We start from the raw sequence: 15,359 nt of genomic DNA, 5'->3' as shown, positions 1-15,359 counted from the left end.
ATATCAAGAATACATGAATGAATTACTATATTTTCTAGTATGAGATAATATACTTATAAGAGAGCCCTGGATATTTTAAAAAAGTCACTAATGGGTGGTAGGACATTCAAACACAGCCTAACTGCCCTCAGGTACCTTTGCTTGCCATAACATCAGGCATCTTTGCATGTTTAGTGGCCTACAAAGCAGGGCAGGCTAGGGTTGCGTTCAAAACGTTCCTATCCTGAATGCAATTCTTCAGCTTTCATGAGAGGGAGGTTTAACCTCACCTAAATGCTGCAGCTCCTAAACTCTGCTAAAAGCCTACGTGTACATTATAGGTGCTCAACCTGTGATGAAAAAAGACACAAGTTTTTCTAGTTCAACCAATAAAAGAAAAAAAACACAGTTGATCCAGAGGAAGGCAAGAAAACCCCCAGCAAAGTATGAACCAATTTTTTACAAAATTTTCCAAGTGGAGAGATGGATCCTGGTGCAGTAAGGATAAATAATGTACAGTCCAACTATCATTCTCTAACCTAAAGTTTTTTTTGGTGATTGATGATTGTACAATGTGCATTTATCTTTGTAGTAGCAACAGTTCAGTTCTTTTTTTCTGTTTGTAAGCTATATGCCCGACATACTACTGCTGGATGTCAATTGGCTAAACTACCGTGGTGATTTTAATCCCATGCCACTGAAAAAAGTTTGCAATCACTTAATCTGCAGTTGAAATTAGTGAGGTGACTACCAGCAAGTGGTTAAATCACTTAATAGCCCTGGACTAAAATTGCCCTTGTAGTTTAGCCAAGTGTTTTAAAACTGGTCTAGTAGTTTTAAAATACATTATTTATCAAGCTATATAATAGCATGTCCCAACCATATGGGTAACACCAATTCTACCATATTTCTATATTTCAGGTATAATTGCTCAAGAAATTAGGAATGTTTTACCACATGCTGTTAAAGAAACTGGCAACATCAAATGTGAAAATGGAGAAACAATTGAAAACTTCTTGATGGTAGATAAGGTAATTCTATGTATTTGTATAGTTTTACTGCAGAAGGAAAGGTACTTACATAGTTGCACTTATTCCCATCATTTGAATTGGATACACTAAACTGTAATCACCAGATTAAAAACAAATACGTTTTCCTAGTAAACACTGGGTTATCAATGACACTCAAACTACCCTATAAGTACCATTAGGTCGATTTATTTGCAACTTGTTGACTTGCTTAGTTTAGGTAACATGATCCAGAAATGAATATGCAAAAAATTATATTCCGAAAAAGTGGTCTTATTCACTTACCATAAAATAGGCGTTATTTGCCACAATGATGTTTTTAACTATGTGACTGCTATTTTCCATTTTATTTAGTCCACATTGCTGCAAATAATTGTCATTATGGCCAATAATGGTTATTTTAAGTGAGTTGAATCTTTAGTGTGGATTTCTGTAAATTTAGCCAGTGAGCTAGTCTGCATGCCCATAGGTTACAGGAGGTGTGAATTCTAACAGTTTTGGTATGCTATTTTCATTCCCTAAGGTAAGACATAATTACCTACAAGTTAATGATCTAAATTCAGTTTACTGCAGTAATTTAAGGGGAACAAATTACTGATTAGTAACCACAGATTTGTCATTGCACTGCCTAAATAAATGTTGCTGTATGTTTGCATTGTAAACAAAATTATTCCCCATACTGTAAATAATCATAAAAATAATAGGATGGCTTTCTCTTTCAGGACCAGATTTTTATGGAAAATGTAGGAGCAGTAAAACAGCTCTGCAAACTCACAAATAACCTTGAAATGAGAATTGAGGAACTTGAAATATGGAACCAGAAGCTTGCCAAACTAAAACGTATTAGCAGCCTAAGACAAACTGCCAGTGAGAGGCCTTCTTCAAGGGTAGAGAATACTAAAAGGTTACTATGATATAATGGAAAAAGACATATATTTTATATTTACATGGTGGTATTCACCTTTCCCAAACCTGTTTAAATAAAACTGTCTTTATTATATAATTTTTAACATTTAATGCCTGACTATAATCACTTGGATCTCCAACAACCTGTTAATTTAGAGTAGACCAGATGTAAAATTATAGAGAACTATGAGTTAGCTAATGGATGATATTAGTATAGATTTCTTAGTGCTCAGGCTGAGACATTAACTTAATTCCCAGTTCCCCAGCTGCTGGTATTTGTTGGACAGATGCCATGGAACTATAAGTAATGCAGCTCTTCCAAAGTCATACACCCCCGAAAAAGTTGGTGCAAAAATCGAATGCAAATCTCCAAATTTAAGTCCAACATCTAAATTTTCTCTTATGTGATAAATACTTACTTATTCCCTTATAAAAATATTAAACTCTCAATAGATATTTTGACCATAAAAAAAACTGTGGGTCATGCAACACTTGAAATAATAACTTCTCCAGATATGCTACTATTTCACCTAATCCGTGCTCCTCCTTCATTCCTTCCTCATACATCCTTCATGGATAGTTCACAAAAGCTACAAAACAATAATGTAGTACCGTATATACTCGAGTATAAGCCAAGTTTTTCAGCCCTTTTTTAGGGCTGAAAATACACCCCTCGGCTTATACTCGAGTCAGTGTACCTGAAAATCTTCTTAGACTGCGGGCGACGTCCATTGTTTAAATATCGCGGCTTCCTCCTGGTCCCGTTCACAGAGGTCCTCTCATTCTCGGACTCCGTTTCCCAGCAGACACTTTGTTCAGTGTTCCGTGTTCCGCCTATCATGGACGTTCTCTTGTCCGAGGATGAAAAGACGTCTGTGATTGGCGGAACACTGAACACCACTGAGCTGGTGGCCTTTGATGTTATTTGTGGGGACCTCAACTTTGACAATTGCTCTTTAGGTATGAAAACTCAAAGAAAGACCCTTAGTATATTCTGGTTGCCAGTAAATTATCATGTCATTGGTTGCTGTATTCTGCTTCTGTTTATGCAGTGGGTGCTAAAGGGTTTCTCAGCCATTCTCAGCATAATAAACATGAGGGAAATATTGCACGGAGCAGTCTAAATAGAGGAATGCTGCAATGGACACACTGAGGTTGGGCACAGTGAGGTGGCAATGGGCACAGTAAGCTGGCAATGGGCACAGTATGGTTGGGCACAGTGAGGTGGCAATGGGCACAATAAGCTGGCAATGGGCACAGTAAGGTTGGGAACAGTGAAAAAGGACATGCCAAATGTGGCATGTCAGGGGTCAGGATTCCTTAAAGCGTGTGAAAAGTGTGCTTGTGCAATGTATTGCAATTTCTACACAGGTCACCATTTCTGTGCATATAGGATACATGAAGCTATCCTTCCTGTTTGATCAATACACTAACAGTTTCAACAATTTGATTTTGTTTTTACAGATACAGCAAAGTTAGTCACGTACCACTGCAAAAGAGACCATTAACTGTAAAAGTAAAAAAGGTTAGTAGAAAAAAAACAAAGATGTTAAAGGAAATCAAATTTTGTAGCTTTGTGAACATATGTTAGACAAGAAAATGTTTCTGCAATGCTCATTATGCAATTTTTTTTGAAGAGTACAGTACACAATATTTATTGTTTCACTTTCTTGACTTTTGCAGATTCCCACAACACAACAACAATGCTCCAGAAGAATATTCCAGGCTACAGTAATTGCACTGATCTCTGTCATGATACTTTGGTAAGTACTTAAAACAAAATGTCCCCAAATTGGAGATATGACTAAAAGGCACAATAAATATCCACAACTTTTATTATACATACCGTATATCACTTATAATGTATTACTTTTAAAATCACGTACAAAATGGTTCCTTGGAAGGAATTTCACTTTCATTAAATTCAGATCATCTAATGATTGTTCAAGGCATCAATGATCCTTCTTTTTAGAAATTATTCCATTAATTTGACTACAACTGATGTTAAACTCATTGGCCTGTAATTGCCAGTTTGCACCTTGCTGCCCTTCTTGTGGATAGGTACAATATTAGCTGTCTGCCAGTCATGGCAAACTTCTCCCGTTAGAAGAGATTGAATAAAAAGATCTGTTAATAGTCCAAAAACTATACCTCAAAGTTATCTTAGAACTTTAGGATAAATACCGCCAAGGCCCATCGCTTTATTAAGCTTAAACCGAGCCAGTTCCTTTGCTACCTCTGTCTCCAGAAATCCTAAAAATGAACCGTCATTATCAGAATCAATATTGTTCCCCAACTTGTTATTGTTAGTTCAATTTATTTCTGAGAAGACGGAACAGAAGTGATTGTTTAAATGGTTTACCACGGGCTGACTCTTACCCCAGCGCACTTATGACTTTTCTTGGATTGTGACACCTCATGTTGTTTGTTTCATTTGTTAAAATACCAATAAATATATTTTCAACTCTAAATGGTTTACCACATCCAGGTTTCCCTTAACATAAATTTTGTGCCCAGTTTTCTTTTTAGTGATCCCATTGTATTTTTTCCTTCTATCACTAATGTACCTAAAAAAGGTTGTATCTCCTTTCTTAATAGATTTAGAAATTTCCATCACTTACTGTGCTTTGGCACCACAGATAATGAGTTTGGCCTCCTTTAGTCTATTTTTATACTCTTCTCTGTCAGCTACACCTCCTGTTTACTTGAATCTTCTTTTTTACTTTACTATCCTAAGTATGTCTCTAGTGAAACACATTGGTTTATTCTTACGTTTATTTTACGAACTTGCCTGACATATAATCTAGTTGCCTCCAGAATGGTAGACTTTAACAGTGCCCACAGTTTGCTTGCTGCTGTCGTTTTACTCCAACCTTTCAATTATTTTTTTAGGAATTTCCCCATTTCAACATAATCTGTCTTTTTGAAATCTTAGGCCTCGTACACACGGACGGACTGTCCGCTGAAATCGGTCCGCCGGACCGTTTTCAGTGGACATGTCCGCCCGGAGATTTCTGTCTGATGGTTGTACACACCATCAGACAGAAATCCATGCGTACACGATACGCGGTAACGTGACCGCGCCGTCGCCGCGACGATTACGCAGCGACGTGCGCGGCCCTGGAAGGTCAATGCTTCCACACATGCGTCGAATCACTTTGACGCATGCGAGGGATGGCGGCCGATCGGACATGTACGGTGAGTCTGTACAGACAACCGAACATGTCCGACGGACAGGCTTCCAGCGGACATGTTTCTTAGCATGCTAAGAAACATTTGTCCGCTGGAAAACGGTCGGCTGGACAAATGTCCGCTGGAAACCTGTCTGGTCGGCCGTACACATGACCGAACATGTCTGCTGAAACTGGTCCGCGGACCAGTTTCAGCAGACATGTTCGGTCGTGTGTACGGGGCCTGAAACTTGTTTTTGTATATGATTTTTCTGTTCTTGTTTTAACCACTTGCTGACGGCCGTACGACTTTGTACGGCCTCAGCGCGGCTCCCAATTTCTAACAGGCCGTGTTTTTACGGCCTCTCCTTTACACGTTCCCCGCGCGCGCTCCTGAGCGCGCAGCGGGGAACTGCTGTGCTGGCCGTGTCCCTTGGACACAGCCAGTCACAGATCGCCGTGAACGGCCAATCGGAGCGGCCGTTTCCTAGGCGATCTGTGCGGCCAATGAGAGACGATCTCATATGTTTACATATGAGATCATCTCTCATTCCCGGCTCTCGCAGACAGCGGTGCTGTCAGGGGAGAGAGGAGACGGATCTGTGTCTCTTGTACATAGAGACACAGATCGGTCACCCCCCCAGTCACCCCCCCTCCCCCACAGTTAGAACACTAATTAGGGTACACATTTAACCCCTTCCTCACCCCCTAGTGTTAACCCCTTCCCTGCCAGTCACATTTATACAGTAATTAGTGCATATTTATAGCACTGATTGCAGTATAAATGTGAATGGCGCCAAAAATGTGTCAAAAGTGTCCGATGTGTCCGCCATAACGTCGCAGTCCCAATAAAAATCGCAGATCGCCGCCATTTCTAGTAAAAAAAAAACATTTATACAGTAATTAGTGCATATTTATAGCACTGATTGCAGTATAAATGTGAATGGCGCCAAAAATGTGTCAAAAGTGTCCGATGTGTCCGCCATAACGTCGCAGTCCCAATAAAAATCGCAGATCGCCGCCATTTCTAGTAAAAAAAAAAATTTATACAGTAATTAGTGCATATTTATAGCACTGATTGCAGTATAAATGTGAATGGCGCCAAAAATGTGTCAAAAGTGTCCGATGTGTCCGCCATAACGTCGCAGTCCCAATAAAAATCGCAGATCGCCGCCATTTCTAGTAAAAAAAAAAAAAAAAAAATAATAATAATTCTGTCCCTTATTTTGTAGGCGCTATAACTTTTGCGCAAACCAGTCGCTTATTGCGATTTTTTTTTTTTTTACTAAAAATATGTAGAATACGTATCGGCCTAGACTGAGGATAAAAAAAAAAACGTAAAAAAAAAAATTGAGCTATTTATTATAGCAACAAAGTAAAAATATTTTATTTTTTTTCAAAATTGTCGCTCTATTTTTGTTTATAGCGCAAAAAATAAAAACCGCAGAGGTGATCAAATACCACCAAAAGAAAGCTCTATTTGTGGGGAAAAAAGGACGTTAATTTTGTTTGGGAGCCACGTCGCACGACCGCGCAATTGTCAGTTAAAGCGACGCAGTGCCGAATCGCAAAAAGTCCTCTGGTCAGGAAGGGGTTTAAGTGCATAGTAAGGAAGTGGTTAATATCAAACCATAGACATTGGTGATCACTAGAACCCAAATTCTCTTTCACCTCAACATCAGACAGTCAATCCCCTTTTGTCAGTACTTGGTCTAAAATATGATCACTTCGGGTTGGGCTTTTTTCTAACTATTTTAGAGAATCCCCATTCAGTGCTTGCATTACATCCCTGCTCCTGTTTGTAATAACAGTTTGATAATTCCAGTTAATGTCCGGTATGTTGAAGTCACCCATAATCAAAACCTCTCCCTTCATTGCCATTTGAGTTATCTTGTCAATTAACAAGTTATCAAAATCTTCAGTCTGTCCTGGGGGTCTGTATACTAAGGGAAGATTTCTCTCTGGTTGGAAAGCAGACCCAGAGGATTTTGAGCACTTCATTTGTTTCTTGAATTAATGTTGGCATTATGCACCTTCCCTCTCCCCTATGCTGTCATTCCTGTATAATGTATATCCTGGTATTGTTATTTCCCATTTATATCCTTGAACCATGCCTCTATAATTGCAGGGAAGCCAATCGCAGAAGCATCACCTTTTTTAAACATACAAACAACCAACAATAATGAACAGTCTGTGTCCTATCAATTTACTAAACCATCATAATAATATGACAACAAAATAGAAAATATATCTGATATGTGCTTTCTATGTTACATATGGGCAGTAGTGATGTCGCCAGTGATGCTCATCTTCCTTTAAAAAAGTAATTAGTTAGTTACAAGTTACTTGTCCGAAAAAGTAATTGAGTTAGTAACTAGTTACTCGGCAAAGTAACTGAGATTTTTTTTTATATTCTGCAATGCAATTACGTTCTATAACATCTTTAATATCAAAGATGTTTATATTAACTGATTGAAGAATAAAACCACTATATACAGTATTTTAGAACATTTCGTACTGTGTACAATTATTAATATCATCATCACACTCCACCTGCCCAGCAATACTGTACAATATAGATTCAGTGTGCAGTGTGAGTGACACTGCTGCAGTGCACACTGAATCTATATTGTACAGTATTGCTGCCTGGGCAGGTGGAGTGTGATGATGATGATATTAATAATTGTACACAGTACACAATTGTACACCTCCTGGGTCTGTGTGTCCCGTCCCGTGTACTGTGCGGGCGTACCTGTGTGCCTCTCCATCCCCGACTGTCATGTTGATGATCTCCGAGTCCTCGGCGGGCTCCAATGCCGCTGTTCCATCCGTTTTAGGCATCCGGCGGGCCCACTCCCATCTCACGGTGAAGTATCGCCATTCGCCGGGCAGACTCTGCCTCCTCCCGTGACGTTGTTGTGAGTCACTCACCGTCCAACCAGCTAACGCGGCCGCGTCGAGACGTCACTCCGTACACTCCCAGCCACCCGATTTCGGTAACGCCACCCAGTAATGGGAACGGCGTTGCCGAGAGGGCAAAAGTAATCTGATAGATTACTCATTACCCTCAGGAGGCCCATCGTTACCTAACAGCGTTTATTTAAACGCGTTAGTTACAACACTGCATGTCGCGAACCTAAAATTTTACGTTCGCGAACGGCGAATGCAAACTTCCGCAAATGATCGCGAACGGGCGAACCCGGCGAACCGCCATAGACTTCAATGGGCAGGCGAATTTTAAAAGCCACAGGGACTCTTTCTGGCCACAATAGTGATGGAAAAGTTATTTCAAGGGGACTAACACCTGGACTGAGGCATGGCGGAGGGGGATCCATGGCAAAACTCCCATGGAAAATTACGTAGTTGTCGCAGAGTCCATTTTTAATCCTTAAAGGGCATAAATCACCTAACATTCCTAAATTGTTTGGAATAACGTGCTTTAAAACATCAGGTATGATGTTGTATCGATCAGGTAGTGTAAGGGTTAGGGTTACAGATAGGGTTAGGGTTACAGATAGGGTTAGGGTTACAGGATAGGGTTAGGGTTAGGGTTACAGTCTGTAACCCTAACCCTGTCTGTAACCCTTACCCTGTCTGTAACCCTAACCCTGTCTGTAACCCTAACCCTGTCTGTAACCCTAACCCTGTCTGTAACCCTAACCCTATCTGTAACCCTAACCCTGTCTGTAACTTACACAATTTTATTCCTCTATGCGTCAATCTTGGTGTAGTGATGACTGTGCTCGTGCGCACGTTTGGGAGATTGCAGGCGATGGGGGGTTTTCAAATCCTATGGTCGTGCTGAGGTAGTTCAGTGACAGTTAAGTGACCCAGAAAACAATGATTCTGCAGTGTGGGCCCATTGTTGGCCTAGTAGGCTTTAATGATCTCCTTAGATGATCACAAAGAAAATTAATGTTTTTTCTATGCAAAATTATCCAGCCGATCGCTTTTGGTCTGTTCACAATGAAGCAACGACCGTATCATCTGGGGTGTGCCAACACAATATAGATGAGATGTGGCACTGGCAGGTGGGCACAGTTTACCCTGTGAGGCAAAGACACCCTGGCAGACAAAAGACTACTATTTAGTATTGCAGTGAATTTTGTTTTTATATCTTATCTACTGTGCCAACACAATATAGATGAGATGTGGCACTGGCAGGCAGGTGGGCACAGTTTACCCTGTGAGGCAAAGACACCCTGGCAGACAAAAGACTACTATTTAGTATTGCAGTGAATTTTGTTTGTATATCTTATCAACTGTGCCAACACAATATAGATGAGATGTGGCACTGGCAGGTGGGCACAATTTACACTGTGAGCCTGGGCCCCTTACATTACACAGCACCCCACAGCTCTTGGCCCCTCTACATAGCACCCAGCACCACTGGACCCCTTTATATTACAAAGCAGCTTGCACCACTGGTCCCCTTTATATTACACAGCAGCTTGCACCACTGGGCCCCTTACATTACACAGCACCCCACAGCTCTGGGCCCCTCTACATAGCACCCAGCACCACTGGACCCCTTTATATTACACAGCAGCTTGCACCACTGGGCCCCTTACATTACACAGAACCCCACAGCTCTGGGCCCCTCTACATAGCACCCAGCACCACTGGACCCCTTTATATTACACAGCAGCTTGCACCACTGGGCCCCTTACATTACACAGCACCCCACAGCTCTGGGCCCCTTTACATAGCACCCTGCACCCCTTTATATTACACAGCACCCTGCACCTCTAATCTAACTAAACGATACAGTGTATAAATATATGTACAACTCCTGGGATGTATATATATCCTCTACACACTGTAACATTGACTGACTAGCCTGCCCAACTCCAAAAAAATACACTCTCTCTCTCTTTCTCTCTCTCTCTCTCTCTGTCTCTCTCTGTAAACCACGCAGTACAGATTACAGAGAAAAAAAAGCAGACTGATTGATTAGCCTTAACAAGGGCTGTTTGGGGTGCTGTTCTAACAGCAGAGATCAGATGAGTCTTTCAGGACTGGAGTACACTGGCCTAGATATCGCTTTCCCTATAAAATCATCAGCAGCAACACTGTCCCTCCTCTCACTAAGAATGCAGGTTCAGAATGAATCTAAAATGGATGCTGCCCTAGAGGTGGGAGGGTCAGGGAGGGAGGGTATGCTGCTGATTGGCTGGAATGTGTCTGCCGACTGTGAGGTAGAGGGTCAAAGTTTGCTCAATGTTAATTAATAGGAGGTGGGTCAAACATCGCATATGTTCGCCGGCGAAAGCGAACAAGCGAAAATCGCCGCAAACTATTCGCCGGCGAACCGTTCTATACATCCCTAATGGGCAGTAAAATACCAAATTTTAACCACAGGTTACACATGCAAAACATACATGAAATGTAGGGATGTAAACATCACCTGGATACTGAAGTATACAGAGATATTGTACGGCAATGTGAATACTGCCCACTCCTTTGCAATTTACCTCTTTATGTGATACTTTGAAGCCATACATGGCCAAGATACCTGTCTATAATGGACTTATGTGGACCAATAAAGAATTATGTATACATAAAAAAATTCAAAAGCAGTTGTATCTCCATAAGTTTGTTTATTTATACCTGACATGTAAAGCTACATGGTCCATTGACCCCCTCCCGGTGAGTCTATCCCTGATTTCCTTTTAATCGGGTCTGTACACCCAAGGACGAGAAGCATCAGTAATCATGTAGCCTCTGTGATTGACTGTCATAGTGGTAACATAATTGGGAACCAATCTCGCTGACTCCTGATCATTAGCTGTGTTTGACAGTTTGGTTGCTGCATTGGGAGTGTGCAGTATGCGCACTTTCAGCACCGAAAGCTATGCCACCCATGGATGCATATATGTGCCGTGTAGGCCCTCCATTTTTGCCACTGCACTTGTGCGTTATGTGGACGGCAAGAGGTTAAAATTCCTGAAAGGTGGAGACCTGCACATTATTATCAATTTGTCATGTAACATAGAGAATTTTATCATGTGTGGTATAAGATAGGTGTAGATCGCTCATAAGATACAGTGGATTCTATCCTTCGGTAAATGTTCAAAATAGAGGGTGAGTGTACATTCAGAACCGTTTCTTTACAAAGTAAGATAGGTATCTTGGTTTTTGTGTGTTAAGTAACTTTATTGCGTTTGAGTGCATCTTGCTTGTGGTGCCATTAATTGTTAATGGCATCCCAAACGTAAGGAAGCACATTTTGCTGCATGCAAAATGCACGACAAGCGCATAGTAAAAAAAAACGCACCAACTGGAACATGGAAAAATGCTCCATGAGCTACTTTGTCACATGTAGGGCAGCCCGTTAAAATCAATGGGCTGCCCAATGCATGTTGCACCACAAAAAGCCCAAAATATGGATGTTTTGAATGGGTAGATGTGAATGCATTCTTTTTCTTTATTTTATTAGCTACTTTTTGGTCCATCTCACCATAAATTTGTTTCTAGCACTTCTGGTCTGATAATCCCCAAGCTGGATTCCATGCACTGTGTTTTCCTTACCTGATGATCAAAAAGCTGTCTTCAAGATGGAACACATGGCTCTGTAATTTTAGGCTGTATCTATGCTACTTCTAAATGCCCACTTGGCCATAAGGATATAGAGGAATTACTTTCATGGCTCTGTTTAGATGACATTTTCATTTAAATTTCTTCTGCTCCTTCTTTTGTTCTGTCATAAACTGGGGGCAAGGAGGTGACCAAACTAAGACGCGTAACTGCAGTAATAAATAGACAAGTCAAGTCTGGATGGGCTGTGTTAAGTCTCAGATTTGGCCAGGAAAACTGGTCCCATATGTGTATTACAACTGTTTAGCTGGTTGCCTGGAGTTCAGCCTAAAATAGAGGGGATTTGGCTCACGGGAACCTTAATGGCTGTTCTGTGTTGTTGGACCTGAGCACTATTTCAAAGAATGCATAGTTTCTTCTGTTTATTCATGATGAAGGCTAAGCCTGAAACAGCTGTTTGCAAGGTTGCATAGATTTTTCTGTATATCCGTTCCTTATCAGGGCTAAGCTTGAAACCGCTGTTTGCAAGTTTTTTATAAGGCTCAATATTTTAGGTTGTATTCGTGATCTAAACTTGGATGCCAAGCTAGGCACTAGGGCATCAAGAAGTAATTTATTTTTCTATTCCCATGATCTTGCTGAAAGTAAGGCTCCTGTTTTGTATATGTGATGGAAGTGATGACACGTATATGCATTTTGTTATAAGAAATTAATCTTCTGATTCTGATTGCATTTTATTAAAGAGCTTTTTGGCTTCTTTTGGCTTTACTCTGCATAAGTTAAAATTAAACCTCTCATCAACAAATCAGATATAAAACTCCTTTCTGCAATCCATAGCAGGTTCCCTCCAGTGCCATAATTTATCATTATTGCTTCTGTTCACCACCCAAATCTATGTTGGCGCCCATGAAAGGAATGCTATTCAACTACTGACATTTCTAAAAAGTCAGTATTTGTATACTGCTAGGTGTTTGGCCTACAGGAATCTTATACAGGCAGTAAATACTTGGCTATGTTTATTGAACTACATATTTCAGAACTCTGTAATAATGTGTGAGTTTTATTAGACTAATTCTTATTTATGTGATTATTTCAGTGACCATGATTTGTTTGTTTTTTAGTGCCATGACCATTTCTACATTGTATATATTATATGTGCAAGAAGACGCCACCGGAAAAGAACCACTATTACAGTATGTATTATGTCTCTGTGTAGATGATTTTAAGAGTCTGTTTTTTGGTAGTTTGGAGGCACCTCTCAGTTTACGCCTAATGTGGCTGATAGGAGCACCCAGGCATAGGATTTAATTTGCCAGATTCCCTGGCAAGGTCCCAGACATAGATTTTTTTATGTGCCAGAAGTCCTGGCCCTGATTAAAGACCTTAGAGGGATAATATACTCTCTTAAAGCGGATCTAAATCCATAAATTTAACAGTTTCAAAAAACAGTTACATTCCCGGCATGCCAGGAATGCTAACTGTCACATTGAATGAATGAATGAATGAAAAACGTATATAGCGCGGCACATGCGAACTGAATCGCCTCTGGGCGCATGATGTTTCATGTCTCATGACATCAAAAGAGCAGAGTTTTAATCCGTCTTCTGAAAGTCAGGTGGTTTTCCTCCAACCGAACACTGGTTGGTAAAGCGTTCCATAGTCTCGGACCTTGAAAAGCAAACCTTCTTTCTCCTTTGGACTTGTATTTGGTTTTTGGAACCTTGACCAGATTTTGGTCAGTGGATCGCAGAACGCGATTAGAATTGTGAGGTTCTATCTTGTCGCAAAGATATTGCGGCGCCTTCCCATGGATGCACTTATGTGTCAGGCAGAGTGCTTTAAATACAATTCTGTCTTTTACTGGCAGTGAAGGGTGAAGGGTTCAGTGAAGGGTTCTCAGCGAAGGTGAGATTGATTCCCATGTCCTTTTCCCAGTCACCAGTCTGGCGGCCGTATTCTGTACGACTTGCAGACGAGCGATTTGGTACTTTGGGAGCCCGAGGTAAAGGGCATTTGCATAGTCCAGTCTGGAATTCACGATTGTTCCCACCACGACTGCTACGTCTTCTTTGGGGATAAATGGAATAAGTCTGCGTAGTAGGCGCAACAAATGGTGCGATCCGCTGACTACTGACCCTATTTGTGCGTCCATTGTCATGAAGGTGTCAAAAATGACTCCTAGACTTTTGATTTTGGAGCTAGGGGTGATGCTTTGGCCCAGAATGGGCGGCGGTGTCCAGGTTGTTGCCAGTTGACTCTTTCGGCTGGCGTGAAACATAAGAAGTTCTGTTTTGGAACTGTTGAGTTTCAGATAACTCTTAGGCCGGGTACTCGCGAGCAAACATGTACGGTGAAACCGGTCTGTCGGACCGTTTTCACCGTACATGCCTGCCAGAGGGCTTCTGTACGATGGTTGTACTAACCATCGTACAGAAGTCCGCGCGTAAACACTACGATGACGCGGCGACGTGGGCGGGCCTGCCATTTAAAGGCTTCCACGCATGCGTCGAAGTCATTCGACACATGCGAGGGACGGCGGGCGCTCGGACATGTACGGTAGGTCTGTACTGACGACCGTACATGTCCGAGCGGGCAGGATTCCAGCGGACGGTTTTAAAACACGTCCAGGAATATTTGCCCGCTGGGAAAAGGCCCGGCGGGCAAATGTTTGCTGGAATTCGGCCCGCTCGCGCCTACACACGACCGAACATGTATGCTGAAACTGGCCCACGGACCAGGAGACAGGATTCTCCCTCATCTGCGGCCTCGAGGGCATCGTCCCATATTTTGAGTAAGGCCGTTTCTGTCCCGTGTCCGGGACGGAAACCTGATTGAAATGGATCGAGTAGATTGTGGGTATCCAGATGCTGTTGCAGCTGTTGTACCACTATTTTCTCCATTATCTTGGAGAGAATATTTAGGCCTGTTATGGGGCGGCGGTGAGTTGGGTCCTTGGGATCCAAGTTAGGTTTTTTCAAGATGGGCTGGATTGTGCCCTCTTTCAGCAGGGATGGCACTATGCCTTCCTTAAATGACTGATTTATAAGCTGTGTGATGGGAGGCGCCAGAATGTCGGCGCATTCCTTCAGCAGCTTGGTGGGAATGATGTCATTGGGTGCTGTGCTGTTCCGCAACGCACCAATGATATTTTTGGTGGTATCGATGGAGATGGGTTCCAGAGTGAACTTAGTTGATTGTAGAAGGTTTCTGTTGGTGTTTTGTAGTTGATTGAAGAGGGGGCTGAGGGGGGTTTTATTTTGCAGAATACTTACCCGGATTCTTTCGATTTTGTCGATGAAGAAATCCGATAGTTCATTACAGAACTCTTGGGTGTCTGAATTGGGGACTTCAAGACATCCCGGATTCATGGTCTGGGTGCCCATCTTGAAGAGTTCTCGGGGGCGGTTCATGGCGCTGTTAATCGTCATAGAAAAATGATGTTTCTTGGCTTTGAAGATTTCTTTATGATATCGTGTTGTTATTGCCTTTAGATGATGAGGTGATCTTCTGAAGGGCTTCTTTTCCAGGCGGCTTCCGCCCTTCTGCGCTCTTGCTTCAGTAGGGACAGCTGGTTGTTGAACCAGCCGGACTTTTTTTTCCGGATGCGGACTTTGCGTTTCGGTGCTACTAAGTCGGCTGACAACATTGGTTGTGCTCTCAACCTAATTGTCAAATCATCCAATGGCTGGTGTCAAAACTGATCACATGTCATGGCATCTGAAGATTAAAAAGAGACCAA

The 15,359-nt window shown here is 41.8% G+C and overlaps 1 protein-coding gene across 3 annotated transcripts in view; it reads left to right on the top strand.

The window, feature by feature from the left end:
* The window catches only part of MYRFL (myelin regulatory factor like), a 180,448-nt gene that overhangs the window by 88,860 nt on the left and 76,229 nt on the right, over positions 1 to 15,359 (top strand). For all 3 annotated transcript variants that reach the window (XM_040344013.1, XM_040344015.1, XM_040344016.1), the window contains 5 exons: positions 901 to 1,010; positions 1,730 to 1,911; positions 3,378 to 3,438; positions 3,597 to 3,676; positions 12,742 to 12,813. In XM_040344013.1, coding sequence (XP_040199947.1) covers positions 901 to 1,010; positions 1,730 to 1,911; positions 3,378 to 3,438; positions 3,597 to 3,676; positions 12,742 to 12,813 — 505 coding nt within the window. The remainder of the gene's footprint in view (positions 1 to 900; positions 1,011 to 1,729; positions 1,912 to 3,377; positions 3,439 to 3,596; positions 3,677 to 12,741; positions 12,814 to 15,359) is intronic.

This window comes from Rana temporaria, chromosome 3 (genome assembly GCF_905171775.1).
Source record: "Rana temporaria chromosome 3, aRanTem1.1, whole genome shotgun sequence".
In the NCBI taxonomy this organism is placed as follows: Eukaryota; Metazoa; Chordata; class Amphibia; order Anura; family Ranidae; genus Rana; species Rana temporaria.
The sequence above is the reverse complement of the archived record's forward strand: the minus strand, read 5'-3'. Positions and strand labels throughout refer to the sequence as shown.